This window comes from Triturus cristatus, chromosome 3_2, assembly GCF_964204655.1.
Source record: "Triturus cristatus chromosome 3_2, aTriCri1.1, whole genome shotgun sequence".
Lineage (NCBI taxonomy): Eukaryota > Metazoa > Chordata > Amphibia > Caudata > Salamandridae > Triturus > Triturus cristatus.
Genome location: NC_140584.1, coordinates 829,095,199 through 829,118,977, shown reverse-complemented (window position 1 = coordinate 829,118,977; position 23,779 = coordinate 829,095,199). Strand labels below are relative to the sequence as shown.

Sequence of the window (23,779 nt, the reverse complement as noted above, 5' to 3'; positions counted from 1 at the left end):
ATATGCCTCTGAAACATCGATTTATTCGTGCACGCTCTTGGCAAGGCTTTGGAATCAGCCATCATGTCTGCCTGCTTATTGGCAGTAGCAAAGTCCAAACCATACTATGGAGTGACAGCTTGTCCATCACTTTACGAACCTGTCAATCAAAACAGACTCATATATGTACACGTGGCATTTTACTGAACACTGGAAAAGCAAGCCTTGCAGACATACTCAACATACTGAACAATTCTAGCGCAGAACCACTCAACTGGAACTCACCAACAAACTTTGTAGACTCGGGGTAGTGATTTACATTCCAAGATCTGAACACGCTCAGAATTCTCTCCCTCTTCTGTTCCCATATCAGCAGGCCTTACAAATGGTTCATGACCTCACCTTTTGAATTCGAGTGTGCAAAGTGAATACTGAAGTGACACTGAGGCAAGAGAAACTGGCCTTCCAGTAACTCAGATATTAGAGGGCGAATTGATGACAACAAAAAGGCTCACAGTCTAAAATCCCAACAGCAGCACCTTTGCAACTATCAAGCAAATTAACTAATCAAGTGATCAAGGATGCATGACCCTAAAAGGCTTTGGTTATATAATACTCCATGTCATAGGAATTAATTATACAACACAGTGACCTAAACCTTCATAATCAAAATAAACCCAAGCTCTGCACCGGCTCATAGATTCAAACCTTCTATAAAGCCTAAACTCAGCAAAAGTAGACAACTTAACTGCCCAACCCCAACCAAAGTCTATTAAATCAAGGAAGCAGACCCTGAGCCATTTCCACCCGTTTACAACCCAAATATCACAATTAGTACAAGCTAGCAGATTGACAAGATTACCTTCAAGTACCAGTCCACCAGCCATCTTTAAAAATCTTATGACTCTACCACCCACATTCAAGCTCTTCCTTACTCTCTTCAACATCTCTTCATGGAAATGGAACATCCCAGAATAATGTAAACAATGACAGATCATATCAATACTCGAAAACCCTACATGGACCCAAATTGCCCTAATATCGAAGTTCCATCACCAACACACCATATGCGCAAAATAACTGGAATGCCATTTCTTCAACGATCTCTCACTCCACAGTGTGTCACACACTATCCTACACCTGGCCTACATTAAACGGGGCCTCCACATAATGATGTTATTATTTGTTATTTGGAATTTATATAGTGCACAGTCGTCCGCTAGTGTAGCATCCTCGAATCTGCAATATTGTCCAATAATATACTCTTTTTACTACTAAAAACAAACAATACAACACAGAACTTGACATGGTACTGTACCATACCACAATCCAATACAGCACAACACACCTCTCACTACGCCATCCCGCAACTAACAGTACCAAACCATTACTGAATTATTTATTTATTTTAGCTGTGGGTTTTTAGGTAGCACATTCAATGCTCTGAAGCATCAGCACACTTTACAAAGGTCAGTGCACCTAGAAGTATAAAAGACAAACCTAAACAGTAAACAGTCCAAAAACACTCACAAAGTTGGCTCAGCAATCAAGTACAAAGAAATATATATACAGTCCAAACACAGAGCATCTTGTTCATAGGAAAATCACAGTACAGTGTTGTGCTCCAGTAGGTAGGTAAACAGCAGCTTGGAAGGGGCTATATGGAAGGAGAGATCTAGAAGAAAGTGTCTTATCTCTCTATTGAAAGCAGATAGAGAGGTGATGGTGTTGATGGTAGGCAGAACAGAGTTCCAGGCTTTGGTGAGCTGCACAGAAAGACTATTTCAAGGGACCTGTTTTGTTGAAGGCAATGGTTCAAGAAGAAAGGTGTCAGAGCTGTGAACTGTATGAAACATTCCTCATATCTTCAGCTTTTTGACCAAATATTGGGAGTGATCAGCGTGTACAAGTTTATGAATTAAGCGTTAGTTGGTAGGAATATCTGCCCTCAATTGGGAGTCCATTTAGGCGTTGCACTGCAGGAGCAAGGTGAATAAAGCAGCCAGTCTCGGAGATTGAACATGCTGCTGTATGTAAATAAACTTAGAGAGGGAGAAGATGAATTTTAGGAATGCCGGGAAGAATAGGATTTACCTAGTCTAATCTGGAATGTAGCCAATGCTTGGATGAAATATTTGAGGTGGTATTCTGGAATGAAATGTTTTGCCCCTAGAATAAGTCTAAGTTCAGTCTAGCATGTTTGGTCATGTTGTAAATGTCTTTCTGGAGATCTAGACAATTATCTGAAGTAAACCCAGTGATTTTGTGCCTTCACGCATGGTCTGAGGGTAATCCAACCCATTGGTAGACTTTAACCTATTTTTGGCCAGAATGGAGCTAGACCCGGACAAAATGATTGGGAATTTATTTTTTTAAGACTGAGTTTGAGATGATCAGATATCATCCTGGCATGTACGTTTTCCACGACCATGGCCACTAAAGCGATATCTGCAAGAAAGGAGACCTACAAAGAAACCTGGATGTCATATCCACATGGATGAAATGAGATGCCAGATTCTTTCATGATGGTCCCAGCGATTCAAGATATACGTTAGAGTGCAAAGCTCAATTTACTCCTTAGCCATACATAGCCCCCAACTACATACCATACTACACCTTGCAACACTTCACAGTTGTGACTGCATGCTGTACAATTCACCCTCCTTCACACACCACGTAACATATCACACTATCTGACAATATATCACTGAACAACACATATCTGCTTACTCCCCTTCTTCAAACTCCGTGTTACAATTCTCAAAACAACTACTCGTAACATAACATCATTCTCCACCATGAGACTGCTTTAACCACATTCTGTGTCACAATATACCATGCAACAACTCGCTACACCATATCATGCTTCCAACCTGCCAACTAGACATCCCACCATGAGTCCAATCTCACGACGGCATCTATATCAAACCACAACACACAATAGGCCACTCCTGAGTTAATGCCAGAAAATCAACAGCCCCTCCCTTCCTCTGTCTTCTTCCTCCTTTCCTCCATCACCTCTCAGTCTCTCATCTCTATTCTTTCTTTTCAAAGACCCCTCACCTCCTGAAACTAAGCTGGGACTCAATACTCTGAGAGAGTCAGTCGCCTAAAGGGAACCTCTTGTCTACTTGTCACCGCATATATCATACTGTAGCAGCACGCTCTGCCACCTCACACACAATATACCCCATGCACTGCACCTAGCCATACCCCACAATAAGATTCCACAATACTACATATAGGACTGAATTTTTCTAGATTTGACACCGACCATCATACCACAATTGGCCACAGCAACCCCTACCAATTTGCACTTATACTTGCATAATTCCATATTACACCCACACTACCACATGGCATTTCTTCCCACCAAATGACATATACAACCATATCACACAGCACACCTCTTGACTGCACTATTAATATGATATCATATTTCATTACACTGCATATAACCCAGACCACACACCACACCTTACAAAAGCCAAAAACATCCTATATTATAACATGTATATGATGTCACACCATAGGATGCATGGTGCCATCACACACACATCATCTCACAGATCAAACACTACCAAATATTGCCTTCCAACCCATCATCCACCTAATCGCATATCACGTCACCTTATCGTTCCGCAGCAACACATTCACCACATAAACCCACAATGCAACATGACTCCTTATCTCATCTGTCATCATCAGCCAAACCATGATACCATAGCACACACCATGCCACCATGAATGACTCTATAGAGCATGCGTATCATATGACTAACTATTTTAATGCAAACACTACATGAAGAAATGCTGCATCTCAAACCAGAGCCTCGTTGGGCACCAATCAGTCACAGCACCACAAACCAAGTTTCATTTACCATTCCAAATGTCAATCAACCCCTCCAATACAACACACTGCGCTGCAAAACTAAATTGGACAGCAACATTCCATAATATGCTACCTCTAGGAGTGCATACTACACCGTGCAACAGCAAGTACCACCCACACCATGCTGCAAAACATCACACTAAGCCCCACTACTAAGTAGTACAGCTTCTCACATCCAACACAGTAATGCACCGCATAAAAACATCTCTGCACCACATCATACCCTGGGCGCATGACACAACGCCATTCAAGATATGCCACTGGGCCACGCAGCGCCAACACCACATCATGCCACATCTCATCGGATCATTCTCAATGATTATCTTCAATTTATTTAAACATGTTTTTATTGCAGCATTATAAACAAAACATCCATTAGGGCAACCGGTACCCGCTTATAATCTCAAATCACACCCATCGTTATAACAATGCACACAGCCATTCAGCCCACATCCCGGGGGCCGGGCGGCGTGTTAAGACAGTGATTCATATTATTTTGACGATCACCTCATAGCGAAGCCCGGTCCATGTCCTATTATAGTATCTGCATTTATTCCCAGCAGACTCCCTCCCCAAAACCAAATACCGCCAGCCAGAAGCAACCCCTCGAGGTGGTTGACACTAGTATTGTCCGTGTCCACAGCCTCCGTCCCCATCAGCGCCCACCCCTGTTAGCAGTGCCTAAGGCCTATCACTCATCACCTTCTAGGTGCCCAAGGAGAGCTGCCCATGTGCCCCGTTCCCCGGTGGTCAGCAATCAGGGATCCTTCTCAATGATTATCTTCAATAAAGCATCATATTTGAGTGCAGTGTGCTTTTCTAAGTTACATTGCTTTTAGCACTTCTCATGCCTTCTGTATACATCCGGGGTGTATCTATTCCAACTGTAGGCCCCACTCACGCTCTGTTTGTCCTGCACTAAAACAATCAGAATGCTTCATATGTTATCATCGGAAAGGAATGTGATCTGCAGATGAGTCACAGCCCCATTGCAGGTTGCTGGTCATGCGTGCTGCCAGTTTCTGTGAGATGTTTTTATTCTGAGCTGATGTCCAGGCCGCTTGTATGTGATTTAATAGAAAAACGATTTCATGGAATAACATTACTGAAAACACATTTCTATTGAACTGTATAGTGGACATTTGCAGGATAACTGGCATTTACCATTTCATAGAAAGCAATTCATAGAATGTATTGTTTTTCTATTACATGCTTATTTTTAAGGTGTAAAAACAAAGGCTGCATGCCTTACTTCCAGAATTATATCTTTTACATTGTCAAAACAATTTCTTCAGATGCCTTTAATTTGCTGGCCTTCTCCACCCTAAAACCATTCATCACTGACCCCCTCACAACTCCTAAACCCCAGCCATCCCTTCCCCCTAGAAAGCCCCTAACCACACCTAAACAACACCCATCCCTGATCCCTAAACTCCACCCATGTGTGAACCTTAAAAATCCCTTCTACCCTAAACTCCTCCCAAAACTGAACCCTATAAACCCTTACTACACCTAAACTACACCTATCTGTGATCCCTAAACTCTACCTATTCCTTAATCCTAAAACTCTTTCTGCCCATAAACGTACCTGCTCCTGACCTCTAAAAACCCTCACACCCCTAAACTCCATCCACACCTAAACCCTAAAACACTTCACTATCCTTAAACTCCACCCATCACAGAACTTTAAAAATCATCGCCAGCCCTAAACTCCACAAATCCATGAACCCTAAAAACCCCTCAATGCGTTTACACTCCACCCATCCCTAAAACCTACTAAAAAACCCTCACCACCTCTAAACTCCACTCATACCTATACCTTAAAATCCCCTTTCTATGCCTGAACTCCGCCATCCCTGACCTCTAATCACAGCTCATCACCCCTGGACATCACGTACCCCTGAACCCAAAAACACCCCACTACCCCTAACCTCCACCCTAGTTTAATGTTTTTTTAGATTTTTCCTTAAAATGATATCTCCTTTAAATTGTTTACTTTCATTTTCGTTGTATTTGTATTTCCTTAAAATTGACTTTCCTTATAATAGTTTTTTTCATTATTTGGTAGCCTCATATGTGATTTCTCAGTTTTCATTTTCCCTTTAATTGACATACATTAGTCCTGGTGTGTGTTTCTCTTTTCTTTGCTTGCTCGAATTTCTTACCTGAAATGTGCGCTATCGAAGGGTTCATAATTCCAATTTTTTATTGCCTTACTGTTAATGGAAATCAGTGTCCTGAACAATGTTCATAGGGGCGGATTGGGAGACTTCATGGTGCTGATCTTCTTTGGGATAAAACAGTAAGAGTCCGTGGCGGGGAGAGGGGTATCAAGCCACACTGGTGGAAATCCGTAAGTAGAGCCTCAGGGGACAGGTATGAAGCATGACTTGTAGCAGACCTCTCTGGCCCCTACTGTTCTTCATCTTGGCTCTGGCTCAGGAAGTAATGTTGACATTGGACCCTACCACTGCTGCCTGTGTGGGTGGGCAAGAGCTGTGGCTTACTGCCAGAAGCTAATGGTTCTCAAAGACCAGGTCCCAACCAGAGAAAGACACAGAGATAAACTACACATAAAACCTTGGTGCCCAGAGCAAAAAGCCAATGTTTCCAAATCCTCAACTGGAGCGAAGCATAATGTTAGCAACAAAACGACTCGGGGTGGATGGGAGGTGGATCTCAGGCGGAGTTGGAAATCACTTGCCATGCTGCTTTGACTACCACCTAAAACGGGAATAACACACACCAATGGCTTTCTTCAATTGCCCTGCTTTGACTCTCTGTGGGGAAAGCAGTGCAGATGTGGGCATTTGGTAAACACAGTGGAAATCAGTTTAACCAGGGGTTTTATCGTAAAAAACGGAAAAAACGTAACCCCTAATGATAATTATGGGGTTATTTGTAGTATTGGAGCTGATGTAGATTTGGGTGGTAATGAGAGCAGTTTTATTTAGGACAGCAGCGGATATTTGGGGGGATTGGTGTCAGTCTTGCTAACACGGTTGTAGGCAATGAGACTTTGTTGCAGTGAAAGCGAGGAAGTTGTGTATAATGGAGATGATGTTGCAGTTGTGACCTTGCTTGCTCATCACAATGCTCTTGATATGCATTCCCCAGGTGTGGACACTGCAGAGAGAGCCAGCCCTGCTCTCCAAAGGACGGCTTCTGCCTAGCATGTGAATCTGGGTGGAATGGCACCCGCTGCGACCAGCCCTGCCAACCCGGGTACTATGGAGAGAGCTGTGCACAGATATGCCCACGCTGCCGGCAGGGTGAAGAGTGTGAGCCTGAGACTGGCACATGCCGGAATTGTGAACCTGGAATGACGGGGCCGAGGTAGGACAGCTTTTCACCGCTTCTGTTCCTTCCCAAAGATCCCGGGCTCCCCCACCCTTGAGCATTGCACTAACAAAGCCAGGTTTTCTGGTCAGAGCTGGCCTAAGCGTTCCATCCTTTGGCCTTTAGCAAGGGTCAGTTCAGGCCAAGAGGGGAACATATTGTATATGTATGTATGTATGTATGTATGTATGTATGTATGTATGTATGTATGTATGTATTTATTTATTTATTTCCAATACCACAGAACAGATACAAAGTCATTGGCATGCTTAGAATGATCATACTGAAGATTCAAATCATAAGACATTGTGCACAAGTGACCAGAAGCACAGAGAAAAATAAATAATAGAGGATAATGTTCAATAGTTATGCACATCATATTTACAAAAAATACATTTTGGTCTAGTGCTTTGCTTACTTAAGCAGATAATAACGCAGGTGAGCAAAACAAGCATTGGCATAGCCAATAGGTCTCGCCTTTAGGACCTTATAAGTGTTTAGCCATGCAACAGTTGGTGTTGTTGCACCAAGGATATTGTACTGCATAACTAAATACTTATAAGGTCCCAAAAGCGAGACCTATTAGCTATGCCAATGCTTGTTTGATTCATCTACTGTGTTTGTCGTGCAGGCGAGTGAGGCGACACTTTTTAAAGGAAAATTCTTACCTTGGATCAGTCTGCTCACACGTCCTGGTGCAGGGACGCTCTCTCAAAATGAGGGTAGAATTGCGGCTTCACTCGTGTAAAACTCTCAGGTAAATATTGCCCCCAATGCAACAAATGAGATTGCATCCTTTTCATTAAGGCTTGGTCAGCCAATTAACAGTGCATAAAGACATAAATATTCGCACAAGTGCTAATTTTGTTTCAAAACACCGGTGTTGAACCGAAATAAAGGTGCACACCTTTAAATCGCACGTCTCTATCGTGGTCAGAGAACTTATTCTCATCAGAATCGACGTTTGCTGACCTGGCCTTTAGCTGAACAAAGCAATACATTCTGGGGCTTGCGTACTTGAGCGCAATGATTTGGTCAAAAGCAGCGCCTTCAACATATTATTTCCATGTCACATGAGATGCCAGATTTCCAGTCCTGGGTTTTTGATTTAACCATGCCATACATTCCGGGAGCTGTAGTATTTGGATATACAGAGCCTTTTGATGATTTTCTGCGCAGTGCCTCACTATAGGTAACCCTAGGTCACCGTGGACACCATTTTCGGGTCTTGTTTATTCCGAGTCACGAATGTGAATTCTGGGGGTTGTAGTCGTTTAAAGGTAAAACCTCAGACTTCGAGGGAGTAACAGGCCTCTGGAGCGGCGGTAGCCCGAGTGGAAGAGTTGCAACCATTGGTGGGGGGTGGAGGTGCATTTAGCCTCAGGCGTAGACTATGTCTGGGATATTGGCGCGACCCTCCCTGTGGAGGGGTGGGGTGAACATAATTGAGTGTTAAAAAGACACTATTCAGACTGGAAACATTGTATTGTAAATCCATAGGTCTGTGTCAGTGTTAAGAAGTGATACGAGCATGCAACTAACTCACCTGTGGACCAATCCCCCGCAAGCATTAAGTAGCCGTTGAAGGAGCGCTGCGGGTTGGCCAGTGGAGGTTTCCCATCGACATTAGGCTGACAGTGCAAGGCTGCAAAGACGGGGAAAGGGATATCTCAGCCCTGCCTCCCAGGAGTTGTGAGGAGACCCCGGGGCCAACGATGGCTCGAGCCGCGCACCTGTAGCTGCGCGAGGACCCAGGCCTCCGTTAACGCTCCTTGGGCAGTTTGCCGTGGCCTCCCGTCGTGCGCGCGCGCGCTGCAGGAGAGAAGTACTTCAGCTTGCAGAAAGGACTGCACGCGGCACCGAAACGAACCATGAAACTGAAGGTAACAATCGTGCACAAGGATTGTGCATGGGCGTAGCTTCAGGGAAGGTGGTTTTAGACCCCACCAATCCATGTACTTTTTCAGATAAATAGTTGGGTACAAGTGTTTAGGGCCGGTGTGCTGAGATGTTCGTCGGATTTCACCAGGAGTTGTTATAAACACACAGACAACAAGCATTGGCCGCACGTGCGCCTCGCGCTTAAAGGTAAAAAAAAAAAAAAAGACAAGCCCCGCAGAGCGTGGCGCGCGCGCGCTTGGGGGCGGGGGAGCAAACCCTTTGAAGTGCTCCCAAAAAGCGGAGTGCATGGCGGCACCAAGCGCGTGATTGTGCGCGTGCTAGCAATGCAATCCGCTTTTTGGGAGCACTTTGAAATGCCCTTTTACAATAGTCTCGCTTTGCACTCGCTTACGCGATAGCAAGGCGAGACCTAAAAAGAGGGGCTAGAATGCAGCGGATGGTACTCCGCGGTGACGGAGGTTAATTCAAGCATTCATATACCGCTTTCTGTGCTATCTAAGTGAGTTTTCGTAAATAGTAGAAGGAGAATGCCCAGAAGAGGGACCCAGGATTGCGATGCTGTAGGATTCAAGCTGAACTTCACTGATACCCAACGAGGCGAAACTGGTCTGTGGTTGCTTGTGTACCTGTTCAGAGGAAAGTTGACCTGGAAGTTCGGTCAGGACTGTCCCTTGTAGGGCAGGCCTGAGAATGATTTGCATAAGGGTGATTCCTAGCTGCCATGAAACAGGCGAACAATGCACTGAAGTGTGGCCAGAATAATAACCAGTGGCTTAGTTCAAACATTCCATCTATCACCTTTGTGCTGTCTGACCTACAGCAGTCGAGTCACTGATGTGAGCAAGGGCTAAGCTATAGAAGGACAGAGCTGTGTCAGATCTCATGGATGCAGTATGCACACTTAACTGAAACATACACATGTATGTTGAAGCGCGGAGTTTACTCGGCGTCTAAAGTTACACTATTAGAAGCATTATATTTAATTTCTGATGGACCATTGACTTTGAAATGGAATACATTAAAGGAATTATTGTAGAGGGGTCCTTTGGATAGTTTTCTGCAACAACAAAATATTTTTACAAACAAGTGTCCATTCGGTGTGTTGTCTTGGCAAGTTGGTGCAGTAGTTAATGTTTTGTTTATTTCTTATTTCATGCATGCGCCAAAAAAAGAGGAAAAAAGAAAGGGTTATGCCAAAATTGGTAACGCCGATCTACGGCAGTTTCAAAACGCAGGGGTGCACCCTATTCATAAGAATGGAGCACACCCTTGCATTACCCCTACCTCTGGTGCTAAAAAAAAAAGCTGGCTAGTGCCAGCGCAGGCACTCTTGCACCATTTTGCTAGGGTGCCAGCAGTGCAGGGGCAATTGTTTATGTGCAGGAAGGGACACCTTTCTGCACATAAACAATCTTTACAGGCGATTTGGTCTACCTATGTGTGCTGCAGAATGCAGTATTTGTGGAAAGAGCAAAATATGAGGAGAAAGAAAAGATTTCTCCAGGTATCGCCTTCTTAAGACCAGGTATTCCCTGGCAGTACTTTTGGCACTTCCCCATACCTTGTGAATATGGGGCAGCTTCAAAAAGCAATGGATGTTGCGGCGGAACACCCACTACAACACATATTACACACTCCTTTCACGCTAAGTGTTGCATGAATAGGGGCATTGTTTACGAGGCGGCGTTAAGCCATGGTAAGTGGCTTAACGCCACCTTGTAAAGAAGGTGAAGGAGATAACGCCACGAGAACGTCGGAAATAGTGACGTTCTGGTGGCTGTAACTCCTTGTAAATATGTCCCTATGTGTCACTTAAATGTAGCAGCCTAAGGCTTGCAATGCATATTTTAAATGTAAAACACATTCACTGATGTAGCTGTTTTACCAGTGAGAGCAAGTTCAAGCCCTACCATGATAGCAAACGATTGTGGGCCCTTATTACAGTGATGCGTTCACAGAGACCTTCCTAAAAGAGGTGCTTTAAACCGTTCTCAGCTCCTGTATTAGTTAAATTGATGTTTTGCACACAGCTGCAGTGCTATATGCAAGTTAGAAAATTATGTTTGAATTGCAAGTAATTCCAAAGTAAATACCTACTAGTTTCAGTGTAGTATCGTACATAGTAAACATATATGTATTGTGCCTGTATAAGACCGCCCGAGGTAATATGCGGCTACTTTTTAGCCAATTTTTAGTCAACAATACTTCTCATGCTTACATTTTTGGAAGCTATGTCTTCTATGTGAAATTGAAGTATATGTTGCATAAAAAGGCAGTCCTGCTGGAGGGGACGCAAAGGGTTATGGTCACTTGGGTCAGGCCTTAGGTTGCAAGCGCAAGACCTCCATCTTCTACTCTCCCCCACCTTTCCAAAGATCCGAAATCCATTCGATAATATTTTATAGAAAGAATAAATGGCCCGAGCAGGGCCGATAGTGTACAAGCAACCTCTGATTGCTTTCTTTACATGCAAATCTATTCTTTCTAGGTTACTCAACACAGACTTCCTTCCTCCCGACCCACTTCCCAAGTGACCCACTGTCACGTACGGGGCCTTCAGCATGGCTGGCTTTTTAGACAGTAGCACTTTGGCAGTGCCTATGGGGCCAAAGCTGACCCCATCCATCAAGGGTGTCTCTAATGCATTGCACATGGTTGGTGCACAGGCGAGCATTTACATTAGTCCCTGTCACAATAGCCACAGCTTCCCTATAACTCTACGCTGCCTCGTGCACCACCCCCTGCTCCCCATCGTACCTTTCTCTAACTCTTTATCGCCCACATAAAAGGCAGTAGGACTCACTCAGTGTGTGAGCCTTCCTAGATGAATAAATTGTGCACCACTAAATTGTGCAATAACACCTGTAGTTTACCGTGCTATGAAAAACAACACTATGGTAGTGAGGAGTCTGAATAACACTTCAAACCCTCCTCTCGCTTCCCTCCTCACTCCTTACTCAGCCGTTTTTCTCTTCTCGACCTCATTCCGACTGAACCTTTATCCATCGGAACTCACCACTGACCATTTATTGAAAAGAATGAGTATCACAAAACGAATCGCCGTCAAGAGGCCAAACTGGCTCTTAATCACAGAAACCTGGCTGTCCAATGGGGGCCGTCACTCCTCCATGAAGCAGCACCACCGGGTACAAGAGCATCTCTGGATCTGTCGCAGCTAGAGAGCAGGAGGCGAAGCCAACGTGCATTAGGACTTCTTTCCAGCTGGGCCTTCCCCTCGTTTCTAATGGTACTGAATGTGAATTCCCCTATGTCAAGTGCTGTCGCATGCCAGCTCCCCACACTGCTCCTATGCAGTCTTTTTTTATATATAAATCTTTTTATTTGAAGAACAGTAGTGCAGGTATAATACGATACATACGGTTCAGGGTGCATCAGCATAAAATGGTACATAATATCATAGCATTGATGCATTTGGGTATCCCCAAACATGCATACAGGTGAGTAAACTCTATCCCCAGGTTCCACCGTCGCAAATATCTTCCACCCTCCGCAACTCTTGTCCAGTTCCACCCCATCTTCGTGGAAAGAGAATCAACTGCCCCAAACCTTCTCCCATTTTTGGACACAGCCCCTGCCCTGGTACACCACTTTTTCAGCCCGTGAACACCAGTCCGTGTCTCTCTACCAGGCATGAATTCCAGTAGGTGCTGACTCACCCCATGCTTCCACTATATTCCTCTTTGCTACTCCGGACCGATATTTAGCCAAAGTGTTGTATATTTAGGCCAAGTCCACTCCCCATGTACATTCAGAAGAAGCCATTTGCCATCCATCTGGATCTCTGTAGCCTCTACTCTGGACATTAATCTTGTTACACTCTCCCAAAAGGATGGAATAAGTGGACAGGCCCATAATATATGTATAAATATACCCTCTTGGCCACAGTTTCTTATGCATTATTGTGTGGGCACGTGACCTATCTTGTGTAGCAGTGTTGTTGAATAATATGATCTATGTAGGATTCGGAGCTGGACCAGACGAAACCCTGCCCTTATCGCTATGACTCTTGGACCCTGCAACACCTCACTCCATTCCTTGTCATCCATTTCTCCCAAATACGCCACCCAGTGGTCCCTGAAAGAGCCCAGTATGTCCAGCATGTGCCTCATAATGTTTTTATATGTTAGGGAGATGGTTTTATCTGGCATAGGATTGAGCACTAACCTGTCTTCATGGGAGATGAGTCTTCCACCTGAGGCCTCCAGACAGATGTACAGTCATGGTGGGCACTACCTGTAATTAACAGTAATGTTCCGAGTTCGCAAGTTGGAACTCCACCTGCAGCGTCTGAAAGGCCTGATCCCTGTCCCTTTCCAAACATCCCCTAATCAGTCAATATCCAGCATCTCCCAACGTGAGAAGTTCACCAGGCCACCCACTTCCAACAGCAAATCACTGACCCACAAGAGGGTTTGCTCCATCTCCCTCCCTGCCCATCCCAGGAGTCCCAGGGCTGCTGACCACATCTCCACCACTGTCCTATTATATATTGGTAGGTTTTGTCTGCTCCTATGCAGTCTTATGCACATAACCCTTTTGGAGAAACCCCATCCCCTCCATCCTCTTAAACAACCCAATCTAACCTTCAATTTCAACCCCTGGTTTGACTAGCCTGACCTTTCCTTTCCGAAAGCCCTAACCCTTGTTTGCAGGATGCAGCATTGATGCCATATTCATTGCCCAGTGAGCTATTCCTAGATCCATGAGGTAAACACCATGCAATTTGATTATTTATCATAACTTTGACATAAATTAATGGGAAACATCATTTGCCCAACAACCCCAGCCACACTTTCATGCCTTTAGGAGGGTACCTTATTCCTCCCTTGGCTAAGATCCTTCAGCCTACCATTTAGCACTAGACTAAATCAGCTACTTTACAACCACATCTCAATCATCAATCATATGCTTTCCGATACCTATAATTCTTTAATCGATTCAAAGACCATCTTTTTGTCACTATATCAAGATCTGCCAAGTGGTTCAAGAAAGCACTTTATACCCAAGCCATAATATGGACTGTTGAGCAAAAATAGAGGAATGGAACAAAACCCAATGGCCGACAATGCTACCAACACCATTTAATGCTCCAAATGACCTTCCAATGACTTTTCTGAAGCATCTTAGAATTTAGGAATCAAGCAGCCAGCGTTAACAAAATCGTCCCATCTCAGCAACGCTGCAACTCCATGGCTAGCAGATGTGGAAACATCCTGAGACCTGGATGCTTGTTTCATTACTAAGATCAATTTATTTTCATCATGCTGTCATCTTCATCTCTCCTCCTTCTCGACCTTCCCCCAAAGGGGTCTCTCTCGCCACCTTCACCCAATCATACCTTCTGGATTCCAACATTATGTTGTCAAGTGTCAGAAGACTGGATCACTAAAAAAACGTTGCCGGCTTGCCCTCTTCAAGAAATGCCATATCCATGCCGTCATGCCAACTACATCTATGCACTCAAACATCACACCTCTCTCCACCCCCAAGCCACCTCTGGTCATCCTCAAACCCCCACACCACTTTGGGATCCAATCAAAAGACATCACTTGCTCATTCTCTGTGCCAGTCCACTTCCCACCTCTCTTCTTGAGATGGCTCATTGGTTCACCAGTTTTCCTGTTTCTTCTGTACAGGTGTGACTCTGCCTGCCCATCTGAGAGATTTGGGGATCAGTGCCTGTTCTCCTGCCCAAACTGCGGGAACGGAAGCTGCAGTCCAGTGAGTGGAGAGTGCATTTGTGAGCCTGGATTCTGGGGAGTGAGGTAATATATGGTTCTCAGTTGTAGAGCAGAGCTCTGTGGAGTACGGTATGGCTCTGAGAAATACCAACAGGCTCCGTTCTGCTTTTTGTTTCCACAGCTGCAACGAGACCTGTCCCCATGGACTCTTTGGGGTGAATTGCTCCAGTAGTTGTGAGTGTCATGGAGCCCCATGCTCGCCACACTCTGGAAAGTGTGAATGGGGTAAGTGTTGTATTGTATTGTGTTGTAATTGTATTTATATAGTGCTCACTACTCCTGATGAGGTGTTCAATCACTTTTCGGCGAGTAGCACGTTACTCCGGAACCCAAAGGATTAGTGGTGGATTAGTGTAGTGAAATATGAGGTAATTTGAGCAGTGGACATGTGAGTCTGTTAGTTGGATTCAATAGGATAATGGAGGGATAGAAGAGGGGAGAGTCTAGAAAGTATTATTTGGGAGATCACAGTAGTAAGGTGAGGCTTGGGATGAGTAAAAGGAGAGATGGAGGAGGGGAGAGTCTCTAGAAAGGGATTGGGGAGATCTAGTAGTAAAAGACGTTTGGGATGAGTCAAAGGAGGGGTTTACATGAAGGAAGAATTTAGAAAGGGTTTTAGAATGAGGTTTGGTGTGATCAAGGAGGGATAGAGGAGTAAAGAGAAAGGGATATTTTGGAGATGATAGTTGTAGAATGAGTATCACAATCTCCCTCTTTTGCCCCATTCAGCGATACGCCCCAAACGTGGCCAGGGCTGTGGTAAGTGTGTAGACGTGCTGCCATGGGTGTACATTATCTCTGTATTTGGCTTCTGTTCAATTCAGTGCATAAGTGTCCTTCCTGCACTTTTCAGCACCTTTGTATTCTTTATATTTGTTCGAGTACATTTCCATCCTCTCCAACATGGACATTCCACTGGAGATAGCAGTTAGCACTGCAGCTGCAAACACAGGTGCTTGGGAACTGAAGGCTTTCTCTGTGAGCAACAACAGCTCCTTTGTTTTCTAGGTTCTTAGGAAGGCTGTGACTTGCCTCGCTCAAATTTGGGTTAAATATTTCATTTATGAACACTATGGCATAACTAGAGATAAACAACTTCACACCATGTATTCTTGAGAACTGACAGTCCCTCTTTTGATGACATGAAACATCCCCTGGCCCTGCAGGTCCCACTAGCCCCTGGTACACAAGAGAAAATCAGGACAAGAAATCATGAACAGTGCTGTAGAAGTCATGAACAGGAGCTTGGAGACCAAGAGCAGGCTCTGCCCAGCTGACACTACTAATGTGCTGTTGGCACAGGTAAACATCCACAGGCACCTGAGAATGCATCCAACAGGCACTGGCACAGCTAATGCCCTTCTGGACATAGGATCTTGCACGGGGATGCACAGCAACGTTACAGCCAAATTACCCCAGCCTCAAGGAAGACAAGAGGCCACTGCCATCTCAGCAGACACGTGGCCTGCAGTGCAGCAGGGACAAAATAGAAATGTAAGCTACAGGACAGAAACTGCAGGCAGAAAAGTAGGCAGCTAAAAGATGAGACTGTAAGGCAAACGAGTTAACAGCAAAAACCAGAATGATGCACAACACAACCGCAGCAAACAAGGAAGAAACAAAGTGCAGAGTCCAGGCATTTGCTATGCATTCTGGGACTTATACGTCTGTTGACCTCATTATTAAACCAGCACTGCACGTTGCAGAATGCAAATCAAGAAACATGACCTGGATAGGCTACTCATGCATGGACCTGGGATACTTGAGAGCTCTGGAAGTGAGACTTGGAGGCAAGGGAGCTCACAGAGAGAACAGAATGCTGCTCATTGCACACACTGGTAACAAAGCAGAGATAGACACTGCAAAAACAATACTAGGATTTGGGATGGTTCAGGTTCTCAAGGAGAGGTTCACAATAGAAACAACTGGAGTACCAAGCAGGAGCAGCATGCAGTGACATTTGCTAAAACAAATCTTGCAGAAGTAAATATTCTTAAATGCATACTCGTGCTCACACCCACACAGGGTGGGAAGGAGTGCAGCAAAGAACAAGACTGAGCTAGATGCAGCAGACAGCAGGTGAGAGAAGTTAAAAGTCCCTCCACCAGCACTGAGCGTGAAAGAGTCCATACAGGCTCCATGTAGCCAAAAGAAAACAGAACTAAATCATGTTTGAAATGGTTCTGGCTTCACATCATGTCAGGACAGCATGAAAAAGATATGGAGATATGCTTGAGCTGATAACATAGGGCTCAGCTTATCAAATTCACTGAAGAGCATACAAGTACCAGAATGCACCGCCAGATGGAAACCAAACCCCCGGAATGACATTGGGAATGGGTCTGGATTCAAATATAATCAGGAGAGCATGTGAATGAACAGAGGAATGTAGCAGATTTTCTGAACTACTGCTCTTGATGCAGGCAGGTGGACTTCAAGTGCTGCTACCTAGTGGCAGAATGGCTTGACCATGGCCTGCTGAAACAATGTTACTGAATATAAAGGAAGAAATCCTAACGTTGCAAGATGATGAACCTTCATCTGTGTGCACGCTATCTCTACTGGACTTCTCTGTATCTTTTGAAACCAAGCTCGATAGGTTAGCAAAGACCATGGCAATTGTAGAATTCTCCATAGTCATATTGTAGAAATGTCACACAGCCTAAATTAAATTGGACTATTTCATGTTCAAAACCCTCACTGTCACTGGTATGGTGCATTAAGGGTCATCGCTCACGTTCAGCTAGTGAACTCTACTAAGCCGCATTATTGACAGCTGCAGCGTCATCTAATGCATGTTTGCAGATGCAACCCAGCTTCTCCTAAACCAGCAGGAAGCACTCTCTGAACCTGCACCAGGTGGTCTTTTCCATAAAATATATCCACCACTGGATGTGGACCCAGTCGGAACACTACGTCTTATCTTGGACTACCTCAGCTTATTGGACGACACTTTACAGAACCTCTGAAACCCACAGGATCTGTGTAATTGTAAACTCTGCCTTACTCCTCAACCTAACGTTCAATAGGGACCCTACCAATGCAACAGCTGCTTCCCCAAAATAATGATGGTCCTTGTGGGCCCAGGTCATCTTGGGTTACTGCAATGCCAGCTACATCAGATTCCAAACAAGACACTTCAAGCTTTCAGGAGCGTAGAACCAGACAGCACAATGGCCATATAAAGCTTAATCTACAGATGAAAGAGAAATCTCAGTTAAAAACTGCAGGTGTTGTATATAATCTTTTGCTTAAACGCTCCAGAACTCTTGGAGTCTTCAATCCCTTCAATCTGGAGCAGTGCCAGAGGTTGGCTGCCAGCAGTCCCCTCTTAATTCTCCAAGCAGAATACACAAGCTTCTGGGGGAGATCCATCCTTGTTCAAGGCGTTGCCTCTGGGCCACCTAGTCACCACCTGCTTGGGCTCGAAGCAGACCCATGATTCAAGATGACGTGCAGGTGAGCAGCCCGAGTTTGGACTCGGGTGGGCCTACTCATAATCTATCAGTGGGAGAGAATGAGAGACAACGCGCTCTGCGCCTTCACTCCATTAGAGCTAGGCGTGTGCAAAGTTGTGAAGGGAAGCACTTCATGTAAGCATTTTTTACATTTTGCCAGGTGATAAAACGGGGTCCTGCACAACAGTGGAAACATGTTTCAGTTGCAGGTCACACCTGTGAGCAGGTGGTCGCTGCCTGACAGCTACACACTGGGTATTCCTTGCCTGCCAGAAATCCCCTCCCATTAAAGGCATAATGGAAGCATGTTGCCGCTGCAAGTCAGGACTCAGGGCCTTATTTAGATCCGGGTGGATAGAATACTCAGTCACAAACATGACGAATATCCTGTCCACAGTATTAAGATCTCCATAGGTTATAATGTGATGGTAAAAGGGCGAACAGGATATCTGTCACTTTTGTGATGGAGTATTCTCCTCTGCCAAATTCGGAATCAGGCCCATAGTCCCACCCGTCTTGGTTGGCATCCATCTACGGTGACCAAGATGAAATTAAACTTCGCTTCTGGCAAAGTCGAGGAGCTTTGTGAAGGACCAAATGTCCCTTCAGTGCCCAGCTACAGGATAGCTCCCTGTGCCCTTCTGACAGCACAGCTGCTCCAGCAATGCCGGCTGTAACCTAACCGGTGAGTCTCCCTGCGTGTCTCTAGTGGGAGCCATAGATACACTCCTCGACATCTAGTGGGCATTGTTATTTGCGAAATGTGTCACTTGTAAGAACACAAGATCACCCCGGGTCTTGTAGATCTCAGATAAAACCCCTGAATTTATTCCAGGGCGTGCAAAATTCTAGCCCAATGACCCAAAATGTATGCCTGTGGAACAGTCATGCTGAGTACACTGGCTGTGACTGCAATTCTTTCAGTTCAGCTCTCTCTCCCCTGAGGACCACGAGAGAACTCCATGTGACCACGAGGGGGTATCTTTGTCACTGCAGTCAGTGAATGCTTACAATGTATCTTGAGGCATAACATATATCTCAACTCAAAGGCTATTCTCCCTGCTCTGGGAGCAGTTTTCACACATCTTTCATGCCTAATTCCGCCCAAGGACAGGCTGGGCAGTTGCTGGAGAGCTGCCCCCAGCAGCTTCAGACAAGGTAAAGGAAATTTTCTAAAAGTGGCATTTCCCACTTGATGAAAATCCGAATTTACCATTACATTAGATTTTTATTCTACAGCTGTCAAAGGACAAAAGTTATAGATCAAAGTGTATAATGTATAATGCTATTTTTCCTATGTGCCAGCTACTGCCTGACTGGTGAAAGTGTCATTTTGGGCCTAGTCACTGGGGGGAACATGCCATTTCAGATGTTACACATGTTCCACTCTTAAATACTATGCACCCTACGTTGTGGGCAGCAAGGTACGCTTAGGGGGTAACATATTTAATATGCAAAATCGGGTGTTCCTACCTGTCAAAATGGTGGTTTGACAGGTATGTGCAGCAAGGTTCAAGTTGCTGTTAGGACACACAGGGTAGGCATGAAGCCATATTTTCACTGCCACTGTAGTCGATGGCACAATAGGTGCTGCAGAACACAAGTGATAATTAAACTTCCATGCCAGGGGTGAATTTCTGCATCATATATTATGGGATTATAGGAAAGTTAAATGTGTCAATCAGGATTTAAGCTAATCTTGACACGCTTTAGGGGTTAGAGCAAATACACTGGTCACTGGATCGCTGTGTCTGAATGTTAGAGTTCAAGATTACCAGTAGGTGAGTTTCAAAAAACAGAAAAACTGGAGTTGACTATCTACAAATGGATCACTTTGAACTGTTGTATTATTTATAGAACATAATGTTCATCAAAATAGAGGTTTCTGTCCGAATTACTAAATTAACAATCAGTATAAAAACACTTTGCACCATGCATTGATCAATGGTGAATCCAATTGGTCCGGCATGCATTTGAGTCCTTACTAATACATTGAAACAACCTGCTCCAGTAGCCAAAAGTAGACAAAAACAATTGCTATATGTACACAATGCATCTAGATGATAAGGAATTTAATGCATGATAATTGAGTACTTTTGAGATGAAGCATAGTTCCTCATGCATTAAAATGCAAATGCCCCATAGGAGGCAGAATGGCACATCAAACATCAAGTAGCATGAGGTGAGAGACATTTACCACTCCGGGTGGAGCCAACTCCGTGTATATTTCAAAGATTTAAGAGCCACGTGAACGTAGGTTTTTTCCAGTTCCAAATGGAGAATTGGATTTTTGCGCCAGGAAAAATGGATTTTCCTATGAACCAAACCTATTTTGCGGTTTGGTAACCTATTTCCGAATAGCAAAATGGGTTAGCGAGTCAATATTAGGAAGGGGCATGTTAAAGGGCATCCCTTCCTAATATCGAATTACAAAGGCCTAATATCGAATTACAAAGGTATGTAACAATATTTTGTGACCGGAATGCAGTCACAAAACATTCGCATTTTACCACCAACTTCAAGTTGGTGGTGACCCATTCGGAAATTGGAAGGGGGTCGCCAGGAGACCCCTTCCCATTTGTGAATGCATGCAAAAACTCCTACTCTTAAAAAATGAAACTGAAACATTACATTTTTCTTTTTGAAATGCATCCTATTTTCCTTTAAGGAAAACAGACTGCATTTAGAAAATGTTGCTTTAGTAGGCCACCATCCCTGTTTTTTTAGCGATTCCCAATAGGTCGCAGATTGTGACCTACCTCATTAATTTTAATGAGGTAGGTCAATTGCCATCCCATTAGGAATCACTAAATGTTTCAAAGACCCATTAGTACATAGGTGTTTGTGATCTCCTAATAGCGAATTGCAAAACTTGCTAATAGGAACTCGCAAAATGAAGTCTACGTAGATGTGACCCTTGGTCACAATAGGCAGCTGAGCCATCAAGCTAGACCCAATAATTTAAGTGAAGACTGAAGAGTGAGTAAGTTCTGTTTAGCCACTTGTGGCTCATATAATGGCCAGGCCACATTTACTTTTTTTAGAGATTCTTTCTCTGTGCTGTATTCATATACAAGCCGTCAAGCTCTGGAACTCATTTCTAGCCAGCATTAGAAGCACCAAGGAGCATATGCACTTCCGAAGCCAGTTGAAAACATGGCTGTTTCCTAAATAACTGCACCACCACACATTATTGCAACAGAGCCCAGAAACCTGCTGCAGCCTCTAGTGCAATCCTCAACTTCCAACCCACAGATTCAAAACAAACCCGCCAGCAAACTTCTTCAATATGCAGGTGAGCTATGGATGGTTAATCTATGCTTCGCCATGACATTATATAGTTATGGACTTGCATATATAGCAGTTATGACCCACAATAAAACTAAGACCATAATACACAGCAGTCAGCAGTAAGCTGTAAGTTATACCTCTTAAATTCACATAAGACATATCTGCTATGAGAGTTGCCCATCACCATAACTAGACAGGCAAAAAATACAGATATCACCAAATGAACAGACACGGAATAACTGAAGAGATTTATAGCACATTGCTGGACAATTTGGAGGGCTTTAATATAGTCCACAACTGCAGCTCCCAAATATCTATACGCTCTGACTACTTATTTACATCTCACAATGCCACTCAGATATAGGATTATAATAACAATATCCATCCCAACAGACCTCTCCACTTCTCTCTCTCACTCCAACCTTGCCAGCTTGGGACCACAACTTTACACAAAACCTCAGATTGGACAACCCAGTGCAGTAACCAGCTATGCAGACTGTAATCCTGGGAAATACCATCAAGGGACCTACAGAGCTGCTAAAAGATACCAGCAGACTGAAAACTATAAAACTGCACAACTGTCTCTCACACGTCATCATCCAACACACTGCTACGTGCTGTGTCCCATAACATGATAAGCACACCTCAGTGGTCATCACTCTTGACATTGAAACACTTCCCATATAGGATCAAAACAAAAGACAACATCCTTCCAACCACACACTCTACAACGTGTAGCATGTTACCCAGGTAAGCAAGCGCTTCAGCGGCCCACATAGGGGTAGCAAGCACTATATAGATGCTGCAATACAACACAGTACATTAGAGCCTGGAAGTAAATGATGCTCAGAGGTTGAGCTAAAACTGCAAAACCAGCTCCTCATAACCCTCTACCCAAAAGTACGTGAATGGGCAAATGTCAACAAAAGCTATGTTGTAAAACAGTGCGGCTGCCGGTAACCATACACTGACAAGGAAAGGTAGCGTACTCGATGTACTTTCTGATCGCCAAAAAGAACAGAATCCTACGGCTCCTCCTGGACCCCAGGCCACTTAACGAACTCATCATGTTAGAGCACTTTCATATGACAACTTTGCAGGATGTCATCCCCGTTCTTCAATAAGGAGATTTTATGTTTGCATTAGACCTCAAGGGCGCCTACTTCCACATCCCCATCCATCCCACCCATCACTGGTACCTTCAGTTGGTGGTAGGTGCACAGCACTACTAGTTCACAGTGCTGCCCTTTGGGTTACAACTACATCAAGTGTCTTTACCAAGTGTCTGGCTGTTGTGGCCACCCACCTTAGAAGAAGGGGCATCCAACTTTTACCTTATCTCCATGACTTGCTGATCAAGAGCGTCAGCAGGAAGCAATGCCTAGCACACACTCAGACAGCACACAATCCTCTGCACCATCTAGGGTTTACAGTTAATGTAAAGAAATCCCATCTACAACCTCTGCACATCCATCCATTTTTAGGGTCAGTCCTAAATGCTGTCATGAGTAAGGCTTACTCCAATGAGTAGAGGGTCATGGCATTCCAATAACTGCTGCCTCTTTTTCAGTCCACTCACCCATTATCAATAAGAACTGAAATGAAAAATGCTTGAAATGATGGAATCATGCATAGCAGTTGTTTTGTTCGCCGGGTTATATATGGGTCTCCTACAAAAGTGCCTCACCAGACAATTGTCATAAGTGGAGAGTCAATTGGAAGATCCAGTGTTGATAAAGGTGCTTTCTGCATTGGTGAAAAGCCAACCACCTGCTGCTAGGTGGGCCTTTCTTCAACCCTTTTCTACTCATGACCACAGCTACTGAAGCATCTCTCATAGGACGCGGGCACACACCTTGGCAATATAACTCTGGAAGGTACATGAACCCATCGTCAGCGGAGCAGGCACATCAACTACTGTGAGGTACAAGCCATTTTCCTCGAGCTCAAAGTCTTTTAAGTGGTTGTCCAGGGCAAAGTAGTCTTTATGAAGACCGACAACAAGTAGGCAATGTACTACATGCAAAAAAAGGGGGACACCCATTCCCTCCTGCTATTTACCCTGGCATTTCAGATTTGGCATTGGGCAATATTGTCACAAAATACAGCTCCTTGCAGAACACCTCCCATGTACAGACAATGACTTTGCAGGCTGG

General features: G+C 44.4%; 1 protein-coding gene across 2 annotated transcripts in view; it reads left to right on the top strand.

Annotated features, from left to right (window-relative positions):
• Positions 1–23,779, top strand: part of SCARF1 (scavenger receptor class F member 1) — a 248,643-nt gene that overhangs the window by 84,207 nt on the left and 140,657 nt on the right. For both annotated transcript variants that reach the window (XM_085649059.1, XM_085649060.1), the window contains 3 exons: positions 6,989–7,207; positions 14,770–14,898; positions 14,996–15,099. In XM_085649059.1, the coding sequence (XP_085505185.1) occupies positions 6,989–7,207; positions 14,770–14,898; positions 14,996–15,099 (452 nt within the window). The remainder of the gene's footprint in view (positions 1–6,988; positions 7,208–14,769; positions 14,899–14,995; positions 15,100–23,779) is intronic.